The 23,885-nt window shown below is 42.0% G+C and overlaps 1 protein-coding gene across 1 annotated transcript; it reads right to left on the bottom strand.

Moving 5' to 3' along the window:
• LOC118006350 (dnaJ homolog subfamily C member 21) lies at nt 1–22,898 on the bottom strand. The gene is made up of 12 exons (XM_034998972.1): nt 22,659–22,898; nt 15,330–15,423; nt 12,729–12,852; nt 12,307–12,429; nt 11,384–11,688; nt 10,405–10,556; nt 8,353–8,440; nt 5,559–5,717; nt 5,097–5,139; nt 2,311–2,483; nt 1,124–1,199; nt 1–620 (listed from the first exon to the last, which is right to left on the bottom strand). The coding sequence occupies exons 1-12, from the start codon at nt 22,753–22,755 to the stop codon at nt 456–458; spliced, it is 1,599 nt and encodes a 532-aa protein (XP_034854863.1). The 5' UTR covers nt 22,756–22,898; the 3' UTR covers nt 1–455.
• Between the last annotated feature and the right edge of the window lie 987 nt (nt 22,899–23,885).

Raw genomic sequence — 23,885 nt, 5'->3', positions numbered from 1 at the left:
TCAGGTGAGGAAAAAAATCTATGATGATTTTAAAACAAACTGAGTCTTTGACAGATCATGAAACAGAATACAGAAGCACTGAATCATATAAAAATACTATGTGAAATCCACAAAATAAAACAGAAAGGAGCATTTGTATGTGTTAAAATAATTTAATTCTCCCTGTACATTTCTGTCCATGTGAGCCAAGAGAAATCAAGAATGTATACTTTACAATATGTACCTGTTTTGAGACATTCAAGTCAATTCAGATGGCAAAGTAGAATTCAATCACTAATGAAATGTTTAAAAAATATATATTAAACAAAAAAAAATGTTTTTACAAGATAAAAAATAATCTTCCACAATGCAATAAATTGCAGATCACCGAAATTTTAACTCTTTAGATGACTTCAGTTCAGTTTTTGGTTTCAAAATCTAGAGACAATCAAAAAGAAAAAGCGTTGGCAGAATTTCTATCTGTTTTTACGTTTCTCTTTCTTACTTCGACTACTTGTTACACTGTTTAAAGAACATGATGAAGGTGCTCTTGCATGACCTGTGGCCTTCAGATGGTCAAAAAGTTTATTCCGGGATGGAAATTCACTATGGCAGGTTGCACAGCTGATAAGAACATCACTCTGAAGAGGGAAAAAAATCATAAATAAGAGCAAGTGTTATTAACTGAGAGCAGTGATTTAGGTTTTCATGTTGAGATCAACAATCAAATAATTCAAAACAAAGACCTTTTAACAAAATGACGGCCATTAAGACAGGCTCAAAAGAGGCAGCTGTTCATAGAAGTCCCATCAACCGACTCCATCAACTTTAAGAGGCCTGAGACATTTAACAGTATGCACTGTGTGGACTAGACTGAGGCCTTAGATTTCAAGGTAACAGAAAACTGAGCAGTAACTGTTCTGTTAGCCTGCTATTCCCAACGTGCCTTTTACTTTTACAGAACAACGGTAACAGGAGCACAGATACAAATTCGACATTCGTCAAGAAACACCGTTGGTGGAGCCCCACCTGTACAGCGGGTGCAGAAGGGCTCACCAAAACATCTTCAGAATCCAATTAAGAATTCAGATTACAGTGCTGAAACAAGGTCCACTGAAAATATGTCAATATGACTTTGACCTACCACTGTCTGTGGTTCAGCAGGTACTTGGACAGATTTCTTCGTATCTTTGGCTTTCTTTCCTTTGGGTTTAGGAGCACTGGAAAATCAATCATAGAATTCTTACAATCCAATAATAATGTATATATAATAATGTATCCCTTTCAACTGTTATTTTGCTCCCAAGAAGACTCAAAAGAGTGACATGCACTTTAAAGGCTAACTCATTAATTTTAATGGCCAACCTAATTAGTTTTCACATCTGAAATGAAGAGCTTTCAAGAGCAACTTTAAATCACAGTAGATGTCACATTTGACACCAAAACTAAGGAATTTACTTAAACAGCTGAAACACAAGCTACGACACGTTACAGGACTGTGCGGTTCCCTGCCTTCCTTCTCCCAGAGCTCCAGGCCCAGCTCCAGGCCTCCACCACCGTGTTTGCCCCATTGACGCCAACTCCTAAACGCCCACGTGCACTGCGCCGCCCCGTCGCTGCTGCTCCAATGGTCATAAGCGCTGGCAACTCAGGCTCCCACTTTACTCTGTCATTTGAACTCTTCCTCGCGGTCCTAGACAGGGACCTGACGCTACTTACTGTTCAGACCTTTCCTCGAGAAGTAAGCTCTGGAGGAACAGAGGCGGCCGGAGACAAGAAAGTAAGACAAGGCGGGAAGGAGAGGACCAGGAATGCTCTCTCCCCCGAGAGAGACCTTCCTCTGGCCAGCCACTGTGACCCTGTGAGGCAAGAACATTCCGGGGCCCCTGCCAGCAGGAAGGCCCCAGGCTGTGGGTACAGATCCTGGTGACCTGCACTGTGGGGCCCAGCACAGGACGGCAGCCATGAGCATGGACACACGGTTCTGGATGCTCCAGACAAGTGGGGCGCAGCCTCATCAGGAGACTTGTTCTCATGTGAGTGTCAAGGATTACTGATCTAGGATGAAATAAGGACCTCAGCAGGATAGAAACTAGATCAAAGTGCCTTTCTGATTCGGGCTATGTTGCTGAAATGTCTGTGACCACATTCCCCTAGTATCCTCTTCCCAACACACTTCGTCTGTATACAGTGGGATGTCTGTCTGGATAAATGTACAAGTCACTGATACACCTGATCTGCTTCATCAATCGTGGGAAAGGTGTTATTTGAGATATGAAAAAATATTTTCCCTACCAACATTAATTAGAAAACACCATCAACTTGACTTACTTCTTAGCTTCACTTTTTGGATCATCACAGAGTTCGACAGTCTTAGTGACACGGATACTTTCTTGGGGACTCCCATCCAATTCTTTGGCACGGTCTTGATTTAAGTTGGTATCTTCTGATTCAACCTTTACTTCTTCTCCAGTTCCATTTTCATTGAAATTATCATCATAATTCTAGGTAATAAAACATGTATGCATTACAAAATAAATAACAGTAATAATCCCAGCTTATGATACCAAATAATTATACTAAACAATTACAATGTCCTGTACGCTCTGGAGAAGCAGATCTTCAGGAAGTAAAAAGAAAAAGCAGGTAATAATTTAAAAACATGAATGCTCATTACAGAAATATTAGGAAAAAACTGGAAACAATCCATATGTTCAATAAGTGAATGGTTGAATTATGGAGGGAATTATGAAGTTCTTAAAAATCATGTTTGCAAAGACACTGATTCAATTTTGTGGAAGAGTACTTACAACATATTAGCTAAAATATAAAAGAAAATTATACATAATGTCTGATTACAATTTAATTCTAAGTAGTATCTATTGGCAGAATTAGGAGTGATATTTATAGTTCTCTATATTTCCCAAATGATCTGCAATGAGCACCTATTACTTTTGTAGTTAGAAAAAAAAAAAAAAAAAAAACCCAGCAAATAAGCATTATAGAAAAGACAAAGCTTGGCAAACATACCTTCACTCCGTGAAGAGTGTTTGTTGTTGTTGGTTTGGGTTGGGGCAACATCTTGCCACATTTGCTTTCCCTTCCCTTCCTCCCTCCTCTCAGCACACACACACCCCAACCCCATACCCAGAATGATGAAAGTAAGTTACAGATGGATATCATGACACTTCCCATGTGTCTCCTAAGAACAAAAACACACTCCTACATCCCCACAATACTCTCTTCATACTCAAGAATTTAATGCTGATGTGATCTGCTCCATAATCCATATTCACAACCCAGTAACATCCTCTCCTTGTGAGCGACAATCAAGGACCATATGCTGCGTGTAGTGGTTATGCCACTTGAATCTCCTTTGTTCCAGAACCACAGCCCTACTTTTTGTCTTTCATGATATTGACAATCTGCTGGCTATTCTATTCCACAGTCTGGCTTTGTCTGATTGTCTTCTTAGGATTAGATTCAGGTTACACATTTCTAGCAAAAATATTAGCACCAAAATATCTATTAAATTCAAGATTTATTTTTTTGCAGGTAATTTTGTCTTTGGAATGTGTCCCATGGAGGGTGTTCAGAGTACTGTGCTCAAAGATGACTTAAATTCCTCCTTTCTGTCAGCCAGGGTCCTCTGTTTACATTCAATTTCAGTTTTCTGGGTTTTCTTTTACCATCCTGTCGGGTTATGCAAATTTTTTTTCTGACCATACAGAAAACTCTCCCAGTCTGAAGTTTCCTGATTCTCTGTATTTGCTGCTCTTCAATCTACTAGTTCACGTCTCCACGCTACCTTCCCTTCAAAAAGAACTGAGAAAACATTGGGAAAAGTGCTACATACAACTAGGTCTGAACTGGGACTTTCTTCCTGATAGAATCAGAAATCATCAACAAAAGGTATTACTATAAAGGAATACAGCTTTGGAGGGGAAAAAAATGGGGTAGTAAACGAAGCATTTTCATTGGTAAGGAAACACAAATACATGTGTTTATTACTGCAATCTATAGGACCTACCCTTCCTGACTTGAGACAAGATAGGCTTGGGTTAGGTATAAATCTCTCTTATCTTGTGTTTATTCTAGTGGTTCTGGAGAGAGGAAATGTTCTAAGCTAATGACTATAGAGTCTCTGGGTAGAAGACGGTATGAGTCATTTTAAAAAGGAACACAGAACTTGCTATGTGGTTTTATAATTGAAACACAAGTTCCAAGTCACAAATTTTAACAGTGATAAGTTCATGTATCATGTATCATTTTTGGAATATGAGACAGATAAAAACTACTTTCAAATATATAACCATTTAAATAGCCAAATCTAAAGTTTTACAAAAACTTATTGTGTTAACTAAATTTTCTTAAAAATATTTTCAGTTTTCAAAAAGAACTGTAATATTTAATACTTAATATAAGCTAATATAATGAGATTATATTAAATAGCACAGAAATCAATTCCATTCCCTTAAGAACCACCAAATATCCTTAGTAAAATGGACAAGCTCGTTGGGTGTTTATACGTCTACAGGATTGTTACACATATATAACATAATAACTTTTTATTTAAAAATATTCTTGAGATTGGATTTAGACGCCAGGTGTGAAATTTTAGCTACTTACATTTCTGAGTAATACTAAGAAACATTTTTTCAAGACTCATAATCATTACACATTTCTAACCAAACGTTTCTTTTGCAAAATTTCATTTGTTGTTGGCAAAAGAAACCTAGATATACAATAATCAACCCTCAGATTTTCACATATTTCTGATTTTAACTGTTATCTTGATTTAAAGACCCAGTCATCACATGTGTCCAGATATTTTTTTAATATGATCACTCAGCTAATTAGTATCTGGGAATTAATTTCATTTGCAAAATTTTAAGACACATCGACGACAGTAATTAAGTAAATTCGCTACATACATATTAATGGCGGTAAAATGATGAAAAAAGAAAATTGTTTTCAACTCCCTTCAATCTGTTTTATAATCAACATAAAATTATAGAGTGAAAAATCCCTTTCCTTAATACAAACTATACTGAGTAAACAAAAGCAGTCCAACTTTATGTTTGATATTTAATGTTAATAAAACTTTTTCAACATACCTGTGCTGGTTTCTGTTTCTTTTTCTTCTGCTTTTTGGAAAGCCTAAGAATAAATATAAATCAAAATGTCAAATATTTAACTCTGTGACTACTTACTAAGTGAAGAAAAAGAGTACTAAAACACTACTGATACAGAGAGAAGTGAAATTTTCAAAGTATTTAATATCATAAGATATTAAAAAGAAAATATTCACATTATCATTAGAAAATTAGAACGGTGGTTCCATTGATGGTAATTAGCATATCAATTACCTAGGTACAAAAGTGCTTTTAATAGTCATAATATATTCTGTAAAAATTCTATTTGACATCATGCTTTACCCGTTTCAATACTGTAAGTTCCCTTATGCAGAAAAAAATGTGGAAAAATATTAGCATAACAGAATAACTTCTTAGATAAAATAGCATTTAAATGCAATCTCATCTCTAATGTGGTATGTCTAGAAGCATTTTTAGAAGTACTTTTGTTTTGGTGCATCTTCTATTTCTTCCTCAGAATTGGCATTCAATGAATTTTCATCAGTTGGAGGTCCTGAAAAATTTTCTTCCTCCTCCTCCAACTGTTGTTTTAACAAGGCAACCATTTCCCGATGCTTCTTTGATTTTTCATGATTCCTCATGCTGAAAGAACAATCTGACATTAGTAACCACAAGAGGATTTGTATGTGCCCAAATATGTGGCTGAATAAATGCAACCATGTTAAAATTCATTTTTCCCCATTACCGGAAGCAAAATGTTGGGGATCCTACAAAGAGAAGCAGAACCACCCTGTCAGACCTCTCAGGCAGGAGGACACGGCCAGCCCACAGTGGTGCTCTTCTTCCCTGTATCCCAGCATTCTCCTTTCCCTCTGTCCCTTCATCTACATATTTTCTTCCAATTTTTTTTTGGTCAAAATCTTTATTATTTTTATTTTCCAATTCTTAAAATTCAAGACTTCTCCACTGTTTCCTCTTAATCACTGAGTATTAGCCAAGCGTGTGCACGTTCCAGGTTGCACTGTGGGCTTTGGAAGATGCTGAGAAATTACAAGACAACATTCCAACTTGAAGAGAAGACTGCTTGGGTTACGATGTGAGGGCCTCAGGTACCAGAGTAGTTTACCCCCTTTTGCTTTTTTCAATAACCGTCTTTCGCCTTCTCAAGAGGGCTCTCTCTTCTCACTCCCACCTTCCTAAATGTGAGTTCAGACACATCTACACCCGTCTGCCTAAAACTTTCTGAGCCCTGTCTCTTTCAGTGCATCTGTGGGCCATGAAGTAACACTCCACAAAATAGGGTTGACAACACTTAAGTACCAGAGTTATTAGACGAACAAGAAAGTAGGAAACTTACGTCCATACTATCCACTTTATCTCATCTGTTCAGACTTGGGTTTTCTAGTCTCAGTTGCTACTCTTCCTTTCCACTAAAATTCTCCTTCATACCATGGTTTCTTAGAAAAATTGGAACATCTTGTGCCAGAAAGTAAGTGCTCAAAAAAATGACTGGGACATGTCAAAAGGACACAGGAGCCACCTTGGAGGAACTCTCACTAATCGTATCTGGAAAAGTTTGAGCATGAAAAGTACAGGAATAAATTCGAAAACACTGAAAAACTTCACAAATTCATACTCATAATAGATAGCTAGATGGAGGAAAGGTAGGGCTCTTATTGAGAGCAGAAGGCCTACTGAGGACTAATAATGGAGAAGGAGCACTGGTACTAGAAAAGCCCCCTTTTGGAACCATTATGGTGCCAAGTGCCATAAGCTGAAATCATCAATGAATGCCAAATCTAGGACATTCTGAGGAGCAAGATACTTGCCTAACTTTAAAGTGTCTCCCCACAGATTAAACAGGCTATAAGGTAAAATCTGTCGCAAGGGGAAAAGAATGCTAACTCTACAGTGAAAAAATCAGACAGCGTCCTGGCTGGCTGATCAAAACTATCACCACCAAAGAAGGGCAGACAGATGCAGACATTGTATGCTTCTAGAAATGGAGACCCGAGAGCAGCACATGTTGACGCAGTATTCCAGCTGGAGACACAGAATCTAATCATGAGGAGACGGACACTCAAGACGATAAATACTCCAGTAAAAAAAAAGGTTTTAAAGGGCCCGTATTCTGGAGTTAACAATGGCACAGACAAGGGAACTGATCCAGATTAAATAAGACTAAATAAATGAACGCAATCCATGAACCTAGACCGGATCCCGATTGGAGTGGAAGAGACTCCGTACAGGACGTGAACAGAGGATGTGCTGACAGAAGGGGGATTCGGGTGGTAAAGGAGATGAAAGGAACATACCAGTGTTAACAAATTTCCTGAAGCTGACAGTGGTCCTGTGATCATCTACCAGAACAGCCTTATTCTTAAGGAATACATACTGAAGTATTTAGAGGTAGACAAGCATTATGCACGTAACCTACTCTCAAATTTTTCAGGGAAAAACGGTGCGTGGAGCAGCGGAGGTGGGGGGAGAGAGAGAGAAGGGGTGCACCAAATGGGGCAAAATGTCAGGTGAATCGGGCGCTCTGTATTCTGTCCTTGCAACTTCTAAGTCTGGCATCGTTTCCAAATAAAGTAATTTTTTAGATCTCCTTCACTGTTGCTTTTGTCTTCCCGTTTCTGACTCTTCTGCCCTTGCCACGTCTCTTACCACTCTACAGTTTTTTCCCCTCGGGGTTCCACACCAACACCTTTTACGACTCCCACACCCCCACTGGCATCCTTCGGTCTCCTTTCTCCTTCCCTGAGTGTGTTTTGTTTCTTTGTCCCTTGCTGACTCTACTTTTGTTTTCTGCCCTATTCTTTCTCCTCTCTTTATAATAGTATCCCTTTAAATACTTCTCTCTTCTTCCTCATTTCCAAAAGGCGAAGTCCCTCCACTTCAGCAAGTAAAATTTAGGCAGGACACGTTTAAAGTTCCAGGTTGGCAGCACACGGGAGTGTGATGGCTGGAAGGGGGTCTGCCACCAACAACAGAGACTAGCTTTGGTCCAGCCTCCTCGTCTGTGACCTGCCTTCTTTGTCGCAACAAGCAGCAACATGGAGGTGCATCCAGGTTTTAAAAAGCAGCATGAATGAGAATCAGCACAACGTGCTTATTCACCACCAGTACAAATCCTACCTCCTCTGCTGGCCAGAAATCCCCCAAGAGAACATGGAGGAGGGCTGGTGACCCACTGCTACGAGCACTTTCTTTTTAGGGCTTTCAGTGTTCTAGTTCACCTTGGAAGAAAAGGGGAGTCCAAAGATCTTAAACTTACGCCTTTTCTGTCTTGAAAGATTTGTCACACGCTGGGCAGTAAAGGTCATCGTACAGCTCAGCATCCTCAGCCTCATCACTGTCTTTACCTGAGAGAAGGAAGCCGACAGTAAGAATCCTGTTTGAATAGAACACAAATCTAAAACATGTTAACAAATTACATGTCTTCAGTAACAATCTAATATCACACACAAGTTAGAAATTGTATTTCCTTACAAAAAACAAATAACGTTACCAGGATTTGAGCTTTTTAAAAGCAGTCCTGAATTATAAGGGGAGGCTTCCAAATCAACCACATTATCTTTCCAGTTCTTCTCTTAAGTCTACTGAGAAGACTAAGTCTTCTCAAAGTTCTCAGTGTGAGCTAAGTTCAGAAAATCAAATGCCACTTTGATAGTTCTACCACAAAGCAGTTCTTTCAACAAAGGTTTTTCAGTTTCCCCCTTGAGCAAGATTCGATGCAAACACATTTGTAACTGTAATCTACTCTTAAATGCTTTAGTTTATAACACTCCATCACTATTTGACAGGCTGGTCATTAAAGAGCATATTATATGTAAACTTTAACACGTCTTTATACCCTTGTTTTTTTATAAGCTTGGGCTTTATTACAATGAAATAATTACTATCAATAAAGTCCACAAAATCTAAGCAACTCAAAGCCTGAACTAAAAGTCTTTGCAAAATCCCATCTATCTTCATAAGAAATAAACAAGTAAACTGACTGCTACTGAGATCAATAAATGGGATCATACAATGAGATCAATAAAGATCCCAAGGTATCTCTTCTATAGTCTACATTTTGGTTCTTTATAAGTAAGTGATATTAACAGGACTTTGAAAGACATTCTCATTGAAATCATAAATGATCAAAACTCATTCTATCTAGTATTAATGTTTAATAAATGGTGTTATTGTGCAATTACCTGTACCCTTTCATTATATAAACAATTAATCAAATAGTTAATGAAGAATGTTGGATTTGAAGTCAAAATCTGGATCTAAAAATGAACATATGGCAGGCCTATATGCCAAAGCTTCTCAGAATCTTATCTTCCTCTTCAGTAAAAGGGAAATCATTCTATGAGCAAAACATACATGTAAGGGGTATTGTGTAAAAGCTCTTGCATGTGAAAGGACTTCATAAATTTTACATAAAACTCTAATTATGCCACCTCACGTTTATAGAATGCATTATAATTTTCAAAAGACTTGCTCAAAAACTACTTCTAAGTCATTAATAGAAAATTTCATAATCATTTTGAGTAAATAAAAGTCCATCATTTTGTCATTTGGCTACTAGTCTAAAACACATTTACAGATAAGGTGAAACTGTGCTAGATCCTTCCACATTATTCCTCATGGAATAGCTAGAGACAACTCAAAAGGTCAGGTTATTCTCCACAATGCCTACTCCTCTCCTGTTCAGGTAGTCACATGCTCTCACAAGAGAGGCACCAAAAGGACAGTTTTCAGCACACCAGGAGGAGCCCCTCAACAAAGTCAGAAATGAGAGGAAGAATTTATATACACTACGTAGACTCCTGTACAATTTTTTCTGGAAAGAGCTGCTATTAAAACTTGACCTACGGAGCTTCATTGCAGGTTTTTAAGTAACCAACAGTCACACCTGTCAATATGCCTATTTGCCAAATTTATTTATGCAGCCAGAAGCATAAACTGTTTAAAGCATGGTCAGGAAAGAGTTTATTAATCAGATAAACTCTTGTTTATCTGTAGTAGTCTCGGGACTAGACAACGTCAGTGGTCTACCTTTGCTTGGCCTATACAATATTGTTTTTCATTTTAATTGTCTGCCACGTTTAAGAACTGGAAGAGGTTCCCTAAAAATCCAGATTTCCAGCTCTGCTTAGAAAGCAAATGGACACGAACACCCCGGCAACACAGGTCCCAGCAGCAGTGGAGTGGACTCTGGCGTTCCCAGGATGCAGCCAGGCCCCCGCTTCCGACTGCCCCCTGTGAGCACCCTGGGTGCACAATGCCTGCGCACAGAAACATTCACTTTCTCGAGTTTCCTAAGGAATGAAGTTACCATCGTGCCCATCTTTAAGCTCAGATTCCTCTGTGTCATCTTCATCTGATCCATCTCCAAACTCCTTCTCATAGCGCGCCTCCATCTCCTTGAGCTCCTTCTCCAGGTCGGCCACGGTCATCCAGCTCTGTTCCTTGTACTGCTCGGCCAGTCTAGACACACAGCACAGCCCCACTTACGCTGAGAATCAGGTCTCCACGCTGGTTCTACTTACCCCATAGGCTTCCAACCCATGCCCTACAGAGCTTCTTCCTCCACCGTCAGTGTTGAGTTCAAGTGGGGGCAATTGCTTATCTGTTATGTGGTTGATTTTAACTACTCTATTAGATAATGGGTTTTGAAACCTATAACTCTTAGCAAGTTATTAAAAGTCTTGAGGTGTTTTTAAATCCTAAGTGGCGAGTAAAGTGCTCATTTTCCAAAAATGAAGGGTGGGGGGGTAGAATTTGTAAGAGGTGAATAATCTTTAAAAGAATGCTACAATGCTCTGGACACAATGCTTTTACACTAACTGCAAGTAACAGAGCATTAAAGGCACGAAAACGAACTAAAGGTCTGGAGCGTGCCATCAAAGAGGCAGGACTGCGAGGTGGGGCAGAACAGGGGCACTGCGCCGGCATCTTGGGTCCGAGGCCCGCCTCTGTGACTTCCCAGCTATGGGATCTCGGACCCGTCTGCCTCACCTCCTCAAAAGGACAAGGAGAAAAGCCAGAACTTACTTTGCAGAACTGCTAGGACAAAAGTGCATAGAACAGGGCCTGGTCCAGAAGAAGAGATCAATGGACAGTCATTACTATTACATCTCACAAGAGTCTGGAAAGGATCTCAAGTATAAAGGACCTCTGAAGGCAAACATGCAATGCAAGGGTGGCTGATGCAGCCAGGATGTGGATGTGGCCCTCCTACCCCTGTGAAAGCGCCCCATCAGGCCTAGCCCCACATCTCTATGGGGCAAGGGGCATCCCAGTGCATCCCGTACTTGGCCTGCTTCAGCTTCTGCTGCCGCCTCATCTCCTCCGCCTTCCTGGCTTTCTCGGCGTTCTGTTCCTCCACGAGCTTCCGATGTGCCTGCACTCTTCTGTCTCTCTTACGGATGAATGCGACCAGCTGGCGCACAAGCTCGTTCTTCTCCTTCCTTGCTTTGTCGCGAATCTTTTTGTTTTCTTTTTCCATGGCTCGTTTCTCCCAGCGGTTTGAAGCTTGTCGTGTATCATATTCTTCCTTCCAAGCAAAGTTCTTCTGAGTGCAGAAACTCTGCCAATAGGCATAGAAAGGATGGACTACCTAGAGACAAAAAAAAACAAGTAAAATGCTGAGGTGTAAGATTTTTTTCCTCAGCAAGGCAGCAAATATCAGTGATGCAAAACATCTTCTCCTTTTTCATATACATAACATCACTACTAGTCAATGGAGAAGACAGTCCTCTTACGGCTTTACAGAATAAATCACTCTCCAGAACAAACTGAATGAGGTGATGAATGGGATGGGACCCTGCTTAAAAAAACAGGAAAAAGTAAAGAAGGATGCTCTGAGGGCACTGAAAGTCCCTCCAGGAAGGGAGAGAGAGGAAGAGACTTAGTCACAGTATAGGACCAAGACCTAGGATCCATGCTTAACTAAAGAAATGGGGACGGGGTGCCTGGGTGGCTCAGTTGGTTAAGCGATTGCCTTTGGCACAGGTCATGATCCCAGGGTCCTGGGATCGAGCCCCACATCGGGCTCCTTGCTCAGTCTGGAGCCTGCTTCTCCCTCTCCCTCTGTCCCCCCTGCTCATGCTCTCTCCTTCATTCTCTATCTCAAATAAATAAATCTTAAAAAAAAAAAAAAGAAGAAGAAGAAGAAGTGGGGAGAAAACACACCGGTAAATGCTAATTATAAAATGGCAAAGCAATTTTCTTTTACCGTATCATAGTCACTCTGGGAGTCTCCAAAAGTGGGGAAATCTTCCATCTCCTCTTCTAACACAGATTCTAGTTCTTCCTTCGCAATCATTTCAAAAACGTTACGATAAACTGTATAAAAGCCCTAAAAAACAGTAGCAGGAGCACAAATTCTTAATACTTGTATAGTCTAATCACCGATTATGATTTTAAAATGTAACATGAAAAACTTTAACATTAAAGAATTAAGGGCTCAAGCTCTGTCACTGCAAGAGCATTTAGGTTTCAACTGGAGGTTTTCATATGCCGACAGTTTAAATATGAAGGCAATATTTTTTCACTTTTCAAAATGAACACTGTTTCACCTATTATAAAATAATTTTGAGAATTTTCTTTGTTTGAAAGTCTCGTGCTTGGTCAGAAATTAAGAGTAAGTTCATTTACCTTTTCATCATCTCCATAACCAGAGTAACAGGTCACAGTGAAATAGTGAAGCAAATCTAAGCTGTCGTCTTGATATTCCCCATCAAGCCCACCTTTAAGCAGAGCCTCTCTATGATTATCATACCTAAACAAACAAGACAAATTAGTATCCCCTCAGTGACCACTGAATAAGTAAGATTTCAGAAGGACGCTTTACTCTGAAACAGCCAAATTATTATACATTTTAATGTGTCCAATCCATACTAAAAAAATTTTTTTTAAATATCAACATGAAATCCTTCAGAGAACTGATTAAAACTATGACTGCAACTTCCAATACGATGGAGGCATTGTATAGTACTCACCCATATGAACAATGCAATTTAACAAGCCAGGGAATTTCCATGACTCCCCCAGAAAGTTAACTGCATTTCTACAGGTAAGAAATATTACTAAATAGGCCAGCACTGGACATAATCTGCTCCACAGACTGATTATATATTTGTGATCAGATTTACCAACATAGACCAGAGCAAGACTCTTCCTAGGTTTATGTAAACAATCTGTGAGTTTCACATACACACAATTACTCCTTATAATAACTCTATAACGTTAGTTCTTACCCCCAAAGATATAACAGGAAACTGAAGCTCAGTGATACTAAACAATTTGTCCATAATCACAAACCCAATACGCAGCAAAGCTAGAATTCCAACCCGGGTCTCCTGCACCGGAAGGACAGTGCTCCTAGTAACTGTGCAGTCTGGCCTGCAGGTCACAGGAGAGTTAATGGCAGGGGCTTCAGACAAAAAGACAAGAGAGTCCTTAGCACAGGAAGGCCTCCTGAGATCTGGAGAAGCGGACAGAGCCAAGGAAGTCAGGAAAGAATTTAAATTTCCTAAAGGAAAGCAAAAGCATTTCTAAGGCCACATCTCCAAATTTTTCAGGAGGAGAAAAATGTAGGATTCTCTGGTTTTTCACCTAAAAGACAACTGTTAGAGAATTTTTTTTTTACAGCCTTTCTCTCTCGAGAGCCAGCTGTGTGGTACGCTGTTTAACACACACAAGACTCGCGCAGCAACACTGAACACCCACCTGCTCTTTATAACAGCAGGCTCTTGCACAGTTATGTCCGGGCTTAAAATCTATTCCTTTGTAGGAAAAAGTTCATCAAGAATCTGAAAATTTAAATTTAAACATAGAAATTTTTGTCTGGGGGCACCTGGGTGGCTCAGTGTGTTAAGCATCTGCCTTCAGCTCAGGTCATGATCCCAGGGTCCTGGGATCGAGTCCCACATCAGGCTCCTTGCTCAGCGGGGAGTCTGCCTCTCCCTCTGCCCCTCCCCCCCATGCTCACTCTCTCTCTCTAAAATAAATAAAATCTTTAAAAAAAAAAAAAAGAAATTTTTGTCTGAAAATGGTATTAAATTGTCAGGTCATCAAAAGTAAAAGTATCTGTCTTAGATACAGAAGCTTAACTCCATTTCTTCATATAAAGTAGGTCTTTATACGCAATTCTTGCTCTGAAGCACTCTGTTTTTAAGGACAAGTCAACATTCTTGTCTAACGCCAGTAAACTTGTCATACACCAGAGATCCCATTTAATGAGAAGTTACTTCACAAGTATCGAAGTTAAATCTATCCAATATTGCCAAGCTTTGTTCCACCACCTATAAAATAATTGGAATATTCACCTCTAAGGTTCCTTCCGACTCTAATACTGCATTTTCTTTATTTTATTTTATTTTATTATGTTAATCACCATACATTACATCATTAGTTTCTGATGTAGTGTTCCATAATTCATTGTTTGCATATAACACCCAGTGCTCTATTCAGTAAGTGCCCTCTTTAATACCCATCACCAGGCTAACCCATCCCTCCACCCCTCTCCCCTCTAGAACCCTCAGTTTGTTTCTCAGAGTCCATAGTCTCTCATGGTTCGTCTCCCCCTCCAACTCCCCCCCCATTTTTCCCTTCCTGCTATCTTCTTCTTTTTTTTAACATATAATGTATTATTTGTTTCAGAGGTACAGGTCTGTGATTCAACAGTCTTACACAATTCACAGCGCTTACCATAACACATACCCTCCCCAATGTCCATCACCCAGCCACCCCATCCCTCCCACCCCCCACCATTCCAGCAACCCTCAGCTTGCTTCCTGAGATTAAGAATTCCTCATATCAGTGAGATCATATGATACATGTCTTTCTCTGACTGACTGACTTCGCTCAGCCTAATACCCTCCAGTTCCAACCATGTCGTTGCAAATGGCAAGATTTCATTCCTTTTGATGGCTGCGTAATATTCCATTGTATATATACACCACATCTTCTTTATCCATTCATCTGTCAATGGACACCTTGGCTCTTTCCATAGTTTGGCTATTGTGGACATTGCTGTTATAAACATCGGGGTATTTACCCCAAAGATACAAATGTAGGGATCCGAAGGGATACGTGCACCCCGATGTTTATAATACTGCATTTTCTATAATGAATAGGTGACAGATACCTCAGAACACACCGAAACATCTGACAAATATACATTTTTTTAGACCTTCTATTGATAATTCTTCCCAACAAAATACACTAAGATAGGAGGGACAGTGTGATGCTCACCATGCTCTTTCCTGAGGGTCACTCAACACATCATATGCTGCTTGGATTAATTTAAATTGTTCAGCTGCTTCTGCGGCATTATCCAGATTTTTATCTGTTAAAATAAAGTCACAGATATTCAGTCATCAAACAGGTAGAGGACAGAATCTAAAAGGGACCTCTTCCATCACAAATGCCATAAATAGATGAGGAGTGTACAAAACAAAGAAAAACAATCAGGGAAAAGCAAAGAGATCCTGGTGAGAGTTGATAATCAGGGTATGTGAGAAGTAACTACTTGAGGAGAAATTGCATGCTTTCCCCTAAGCCTTGGTGCATCACTGAGCACTCAATCTGGATATCCACAAATGGAAAACCCTGAGTAGTATACTATTTATTTTTAGATAGTATATTTTTATTTTTAGAAAAAGCAAAATATACATATCAAATCAGTAACAGAAGGACTGTTACTATTTAGTGCTAAATTATGTTTATTGTTCGCATGGTCTTTATGTTTTTTCTTTTTTATCAACGTAGACCAAAATAAATCTCATAAAGCTTTAAAAATATATACTAATTATTCTTCTCTTAGCTGTGCTTCCTTAACTATGAATCAGAGAGCATCTCTGCCTCAGGGAGGTAGGCAGCTTCCAAGATGGCCCCCAAGGATCCCCACCTCCTGGCATTCACACCCTGTGGAGCCCCTTCATAGGTCACCAGGGTTGGTCTGTGTGACCAACAGCAGGCAGTAGAAATGATGATGGCACGCTAAATTACTTCTGAGATTAGTTTATAAAAGGCTGCAGTTTCCATGTTGGGCTCTCGCTTTCTTGGATCACTCTGGGAGTAGCCAGCTGCCACAGCAAGAAGACACTCGGGTGGCCCACGTGGAGAACAGAGGCCTCTGGCCCACAGCCAGCAAGGAAATAAGGCCTGCCACTACCATGTGGAAGAGACTGAAAAGCGGATTTTCCCAATGAGGAACCCTGAGCCCAAACCACCCAGCTAAGCCATTCCCACACTCTGATCCTCAGAAACTGAGTCCAATATAATGAATGTTTGCTGTGTTTATAGGTTTAAGCCCTAAGTTTTTGGTAATTTGTTATGTAGCAATAGATACCTAATATACTCAGAAAGTAAAATGTTTTCAATCTACTCTGGAGCATACCAAAATCTTATAAGCTACAACTCAATACTTGCCCTCTAAGAGGCCAGAGGAAAAATAGGACAGAAACACATTCCCTAGGAATAATCTTGCAGCCTTAGAACAAGACCGTTGAAGGCATCCTGCCTCCTCTTTTTAGGTACCATCACACTGGGTGTCCAGTCCTTCAGGCGATTTTCTGCTCGACCACTATCACGGACAATACTTTCTCTAGTGCAGCAATTTGCCATAGCTCTCTTTACTAAGATGCTTTAACCTAAAAAGCTTTCAATATCATTTTAGAATCATGGTAACTTTAAATCAAAAGAAAAAAACTCTTCCATCCCCGCAGCCTAGCTGTAAATGGCAAGTGATACAATGCCAGTCTAAATCCCCGTCCACAGTGCAGCCCCTCTGAAGACAGCCAATGGTTATCTCAAAGTCCACCTTTCCCCGGCACTAAATATTCCCATTTCTCATGACACACCATAATCCTCTACTTCTAATGCAGTCAGAAACAGGCACCAATAATCAAGGAGCCATTCATTACTTCCTCTTCTTCACACTCTACTTTTAATCACTAGAGCTCATTACGTTAACTTTCCACAACAGCATCACGTTAAATCATTCTGAATTTACAGCTGACAAAGTTTCATGCAGGTTTCATACTGACAAGCCAAGTGGTAACTATATAACGGACTTTTTAAAAACTCTGATAGAGCTCTGGATCCATTCTGTGGCAGACATTGAAGGTTAGTTCATCCAACACCTCTCCCCTTTTCTCCTGCAGCCTCTACTGTGGAGGCTAAGCTCAAGGACTTGCTTTCCAGCCTCCCTTGCTGCTAGGAATGGCTATATGACACAGCTCTGATCAATAAGGAGGTCAGCAGAAGTCTATTAGTGTATTTTCTTTCCTTCCTCTTTCTTCTTGTCTTGCATGTGGACATGATGTTTGGCGCTTCAGCAGCCATCTTGAGACTGTGAAGAAAAAGCCAAGAGATTCAGTGATATTAAGGAACAATGCCAGCAGGCACCTACCTCCAAACCTTCTTGTGGTGAGAGAAAGAAAAAAAACCCTTTATTTATTGGTTAGGTTTTCTGTTATTTCCAACTAATACTACCAAATTCCATCTCGTTGTGGCCCTGTTGCAATCAGGTTTTAGGTAATACAGGACACTCAGTGCCCTGTTGGAATTATTTTAAATTTTGATCCCCACTCTGTGAAAGATACTACTAGCTGCCTACCCAGCATCTAGTCTCTTCTTCTTCCTAACAAAACCCTGATTTTGTTCACATTAGTAATGTACCCAGCTAAAAAATTCACCTCCCCAGACTTTCTTGAGGTTGGGGAGATCAGGTGACCCAGTTTTAGCCAATGAGAGAGAAGCATACACCTACCAAGTGAAACTGCCCAGGAAAAATTGTATTTTCCATATGAAAGAGATGGGCTTTGGTGGCACTCACCTTATGGCCTTACCTCAGCCCAAAGTCAGGGTATAAAGCCTACAGGTGATTATGAGGATTGAGACAGAGACTGCTAGTTTATTCTCTTCTTCCAGGAACAAGCGAGACCTGACTTTGTGGTGCGCACCTGGTCCCATTATAAAGCCTCCATTTCTGTCTCCTTTGAAGCTTCGCATGACTGTGACTATGCTCTGATGTGTAACACCTGTAAGAATGTTCCATGCCTGCTTTCAAGAACTTCCTTACAAGGCAACTAGCACGCACTCTCTGTGCCTGCACTATCCTTTCCTCCTCCGCTCTGCTCCCTGGGACCCCCAACGGCCACGCTGGCCAGTAAGTGAGGGCCCACCTGAAAGGTGCCGAGCAGAGTCCACAGGCCTCCTGGAGGAGAAGTGCTACACAGCGGCTCGCCTGCCTGTCTCTGCACCTCAACGTGAGAGCAAGAAACTTTGAGCTCTGAGCCTTACTTGCTTACACTTGGTGCGAGCGCTCAAGCCTTAGGATCAGGACAACGGAGGTCTTTGATGGTCTCCTCAAGAGCTGGAGCTACCAAGACGAGTCCCCTCGGGATTTCTTGCTAGGTGAGAAAAATAAAACTATTTGGTTTAGTTACTGTCGCCACCTTCCTGTCACATGCAGCTGAACACAGTCCAGATATGCCTTCAAGGTGAGAGTCATGATTTCTACAGCTTTCATGATTCAAAAATACTCATGATTTCTACATCTTCATCAAATCATTCATAAACTTTGTCATAAATAAAAAAGCAGAGTCCCAATTAAGGCAGAATGGCAGAAAACGCCAGCAAATAAATCTTCCCACATAAAACAAAAAAGGTGACTGGGGGAGGTATGTGGGTGGTTCTTCTTCACCTTTTAATCAGTACTGTACTTCGTTGTCCTGTTTCTTCCCACACCCTTCCTTCCTCCTCCAAAGAAGTTTGGAGAAAGCTCAAGCTTTTAAACGCAGAAAGCCCATCAATGTACCAGCTGAAAATAAGATCTAGCCTCTTACTAAAGCGTCTTTCTTAAATAAGTTTTTCAGTCTGTCATATGGCTTATTTCACTTAAATATACCTGAACTGGTTGACTATAATGTTAAACTGAGATCTAAACACATAAGTGCAGTAAGTTAAGGGGTGCCTGGGTGGCTCAGTCGGTTAAGCGTCTGCCTTCGGCTCAGGTCATGATCCCAGGGTCCTGGGATCGAGCCCCACATCGGGCTCCTTGCTCGGCAGGAAGCCTGCTTCTCCCTCTCCCACTCCCCCTGCTTGTGTTCCCTCTCTCACTGTCCCTCTCTCTGTCAAATAAATAAATAAATAAAAATCTTAAAAAAAAAAAGTGAAGTAAGTTAAAAAGCAATAGTAAAGAAACAAAAAGCCCACATTATTAGCCACACACAAAGGCCACAGGTATTGCAAATCCAGTCATCAAAATTTAAAAGGCATTCTCACACTATTCTTCATGCTTTTCTCTCAATCCACTCACACACTCTTCTACTCCCTCCCAAACTTTTTTGCAGTGCCTTCTGGAAAATTCCATGGATTGAGCCTTTTAAATCCTGCCTTGACTGAAGCCAGGCTCTCTGAGAACACCACTTCCCTGCATGGCTTCCTTCTTGGGCTCCTTCAGCCACAGCCCTCATATGGCAGGTCTGGGGCTGGAGCTGGCGTCCTCCTACCTGCTGGTCCTTTACTCACCCCCAAGGGCACACTAGCATTCCTTCCAGATTCATACCATTGGCCAACGCCACCTTCTTCCCCTTCTCACTGACTTTGGGCTGAGTTAGGGCATAAGGTGAATGCCACCAAAGCCCATCACATCACTCAACCACTCCCCCTTAATTCACTGAGAATTCTGGCACTTGACTCAGAAGTTTCCATTCCCAGGTCCTGTGGTCATCATGGTGACTTGAATGTACTCTGACCTCCTGGTCTCCCTACTTCCAGTCTTGCCTACTCCAATCCACTCTCTCCCTCATGGCCAGAGAGATACCTGACAAACAAAAACCTATCTTTCCCCCTGCTTCCCACTGCCCTTAGGTTAAAATCCAATCTACCTCATCCAGTTTACCCCAACTTCCCAGACCTGACTTATGCTTACCTGGTCATGCTCCCCTCTTTGCCCTTCCTGCACTGTCATGCTTTGTCTGGCCTCCCTCCACCTGTACTCCCTTCTTTCTGGCTTTCGGTCTTGCCTTAGAGGTCACTTCTTCAGGGATGCACATCTATCCCACCCACACAGAAACCCAGTCCAGGTCAGGCACGTGTGCTCATAAGCATCTTGTACTTGCCTTCATACCACCCTTATCCCTCACCAGACTGAAACTACCTGTTTTCCTGGGACTCCCTGATGACTCTACATGGCCGCAGAGCAGGGACCATTCCTGTCTCATTCACACAGTAAAGTGCTCACGGCAGTCATCAAATAAAAGCCTTCCTTTCACAAGGAGTGATCTCACTAGGAAGTAATGTTGACCCTACTGAAAATTATTTTCAGTTGCTAATTAAAAAAAAACAAAAAACAAAGAAATACCTTTAACAATGAAAAATGAGCAGCCTTTCTTTTTGAAGTTCAAATTATTCTTTGAAGCAAAGCCCCTATGTTAACCTCAGAAACATTTAACACAGGACCTTGCACATAGAATGAATTAAACATTTGCTGACTGCTGGACTTAACAAGCCAGCACAGCAAAATATATCAAAATCATGTGTTGCCTGTAGAGTATGTATCCTTTAAATGTACAGGCATCTTCAAACCAAAAGATATTTAGGATGTTATGATTTATGATGACATTCAGAGAAGACATTCACATTTCGTTTCTAACCAGTTTGGTTTCAAAATAGTTAACTGATGTTTTAGTAACGTTTACATACTTCTTCCTTCCTTCCTTCCTTGCACTGATTTCCAATTAATCACCAAATCTGATCATTTTTCCTTCATAGCATCTCTTCAACCCGGCCTTGCCCTTCCCTCCCACTGACCCCCAGCCCGGTGTGGGCCCTTCCTTGCCATGGTGGACACTACCTGACTTCTGTCCCCGTTCCTCTTCAATCCACTCAGCCGCCCCCACAGTATCACATCAAGACATCTTCGACCCTCCCTTATTGGAAATACAAATTTCACAGTCCTTAGCCTAACATTCAAGACCCTTTACAATCTAATCTTAAAACTATACTCAAAAACATCTTCATATTATCATCAAAATTATATATGCATTTGGTCACAAGCATTAATCCTCTTCCTCACACTTTCCCAGCCAGAAGAGTCAGGAATTCCTAACTTCCTTCTAATTCCTAACTCAATCTCTGATGACAACCCCCATTCCTCTAAGAATATGTTTCTATACTATTTTTGGATTTATTAATTTTGGATATAGCCACTGGCTTCCTGCCGTGATGAATGTTTAGCTTACTTACTTCTTCCTTTCCGATATATATCACATTTGTTTAGTTCCTCTGTTGGTAATCGTCACTTTAACAAACCCATACCTTTATTTCTTGTTCCACCAACTATAGACATTACCTTTTGACTTTGGGTCCAGGCCCTTCCTTCAGCTCTTCTCTCAACCCGTATTTTCAGATTTCCAATTAATACTGCCATCAGTCAAACTGTCACCTGGACCACCTTTTGTCCACCACGATGCTCTTCCCTCTACTCTTAAGCTCACTTTTCCAAATTCCATTTCGTTAGGATCCAGCTAAAAATCTAGGCTCCTCTGCCAAGGGGAAGCCTCGCTGCCCCTCAGGACATAGTGAAAACTCCCTCCCCTGAATTCCTGGGGCATTTATTAGTTGTTTTATTAACCCAACTACCAATTATGTAGGTTGTGCTATTTTGTTTGCACTTGTATTTAACTTTTCGTGGTTTACAGCATGTTTTCCCAGAGATGTCTTAGCATTTCAGAACCTTACTATGGTGACTTGTACATAGCAGAGATTCTATAAACATGCTAATATGTAAACCTCTTATAAGCCTCAAAAAGCTGATATTCAACTACAGCCTTAGTTTCCCAGTCTGAAAGATCAGATTACTTCACAAAAGTCACACAGGGCTGAAGTGCCACCAACTAAAACATCCAAAGGAAGCATACTTCTAAGTACACATACAAACTTCCCTAGGGGAAGACACCCAATTAAAACTTTCAATCTGCAAAACATCCGAAGTGGAGTACAGAGGTCTGTGTTTCAACAGCTTACTGGGAAAGGGAAGGGCGTGGGAAGCACAGCTATTTAAAAGACAGTTTACTAGCTTCTTTGTCTTAATTTCAATAAGGGGCCATAAATTACTCTTGGGTAGCTGGGATTCCGTGATGAAGTTAAGGGCTGTTGAGCGGCAGAGACTCAAGCAAGGGCCAAACTCGAGAGCTCAGGACTCCTGCTCCCTCGGTGGTGTCTGCGAAGGGGTGGGAGGAGCGGGTGAAGTGTACTCCCCATCAGGTGCCACTGCGGGTAGCGTCGGGGTGGGTGAGCAGGGGAACGTCTGGGGAGGGACGGGCTGCCCCGGGCTCGAGTGAAGCCTGGGGTGAGGGATGCGCCCGCCGACGGGCGAGGAGGACGCCCGGCGGGAAGAGCACTGCGCAGGGCACCTGGTCGGGGACGCGGGCGGGGTTCCCAGGGCGAGGGGAGTTACAGGGCGGGCAGGTCGAGACTGGCCAGGGTCCCGGAGTTATTCCGGGAAGAGGGGGGCCAAGGGTGGCGGGGGCCCGGCTTTTGCAAGGGCTGCGACGGTTGCGGAGTAGTTACCCGGGTGCCATTTCAGGGCCAGCTTCCGATAGGCCTTCTTGAGCTCCTCCTCGCTGGCGTCGCGCCGCACCCCCAGCGCTTCATAGTGACACTTCATCGCCCGGCCGGGCAGGGGGCTGGGGCCGGGGCCCGGGGCGGGGCCGGGGCCCGGACCGGAGGGGTGGCGGCGGCGCTGCTGGTCCTCTTCGGCAGCGGGAGCCGGGCGCCCGCACCGGGCCAGCCAGCGAGCACGGCGGCGGCGGCAGCGGCGCGGGGTGGCAGAGGCGCGCGGCGGCGACAGGCGGCGCGGGCTGCGGCACGCGGGCGCGCGGAGGGGGCGGCGCCGGCGGCCGCGGCTTCGCATGGGCTGGGGGAGGGCTCGGTTCCCGGAAAAGCTGCGCGAGAGGGAGGCGGGGCCTCGGCGGCCGGGAGGCGGGGCTGCGGTGGGATGGAGGCAGGGCCACGGCAGGTGGGAGGTGGGGCCGCGGCGGGATGAAGGCGGGGCCCCGACAGGTGGGAGGCGGGGCCACGGTGGGCGTCATTGTGAGGGGCACAGTAGGCGGTCTGTGTAAGGAGCGCCGGCTGGGCAGCCCACCTGAGGGCTGATAGGAGTCTGATGGGAAAAGATTCCGGAAAGCATCTTGTTTTCTGAAGACGATTTCTCAGTGGAGTCCCGTTTTTCCAGATGGCAACTCGGGCTCGAAGTGGTCGAGTGGTTTGCTCAGGCTTCCCCGACTGATCGATGGCAGGATTCAGGTGAACCGAATACAGGATTTAACTCTTCAATCTCTTCAGCTGCCACTTATCGAGATCTCTAATACTGTTCATCCTGACCAATTTGCAATGAAATAACAGTAAATATGATACCTTAAACTGGAACAATTTGAGAGAGCATCAACACATTTTAAAATAACATACCAAATGTTTTACCACCGATACGGATAAAATTGTGCTGACCCATCCATCCATCACTCTTCAACCCTAACTTTCTGGCTTCTAATCCTACATTTCCTAGATTGTTAAGAATGCAGTTAAGGGATAGTATTTAACTAGTTTTTGTTGATCCAACCGATACACTGTTATTACAGGATGGAAGATCCCTACAACTGTTCCAATTTGATAAGGTGTCAAAATAGTATCCTAATTGTCATTAAAATATATTGGTTTAATATACACACCAGTATATTTCACTGTAATGTGGAATGTTTACATATGTCAGTTGTTAGGTGTGGGTTTTGTGAACCATGT

This window comes from Mirounga leonina, unplaced genomic scaffold, assembly GCF_011800145.1.
Source record: "Mirounga leonina isolate KUSES-001 unplaced genomic scaffold, KU_Mleo_1.0 Mir_96, whole genome shotgun sequence".
Classification (NCBI taxonomy): domain Eukaryota; kingdom Metazoa; phylum Chordata; class Mammalia; order Carnivora; family Phocidae; genus Mirounga; species Mirounga leonina.
This window is presented reverse-complemented; position numbering and strand designations above follow the sequence as displayed.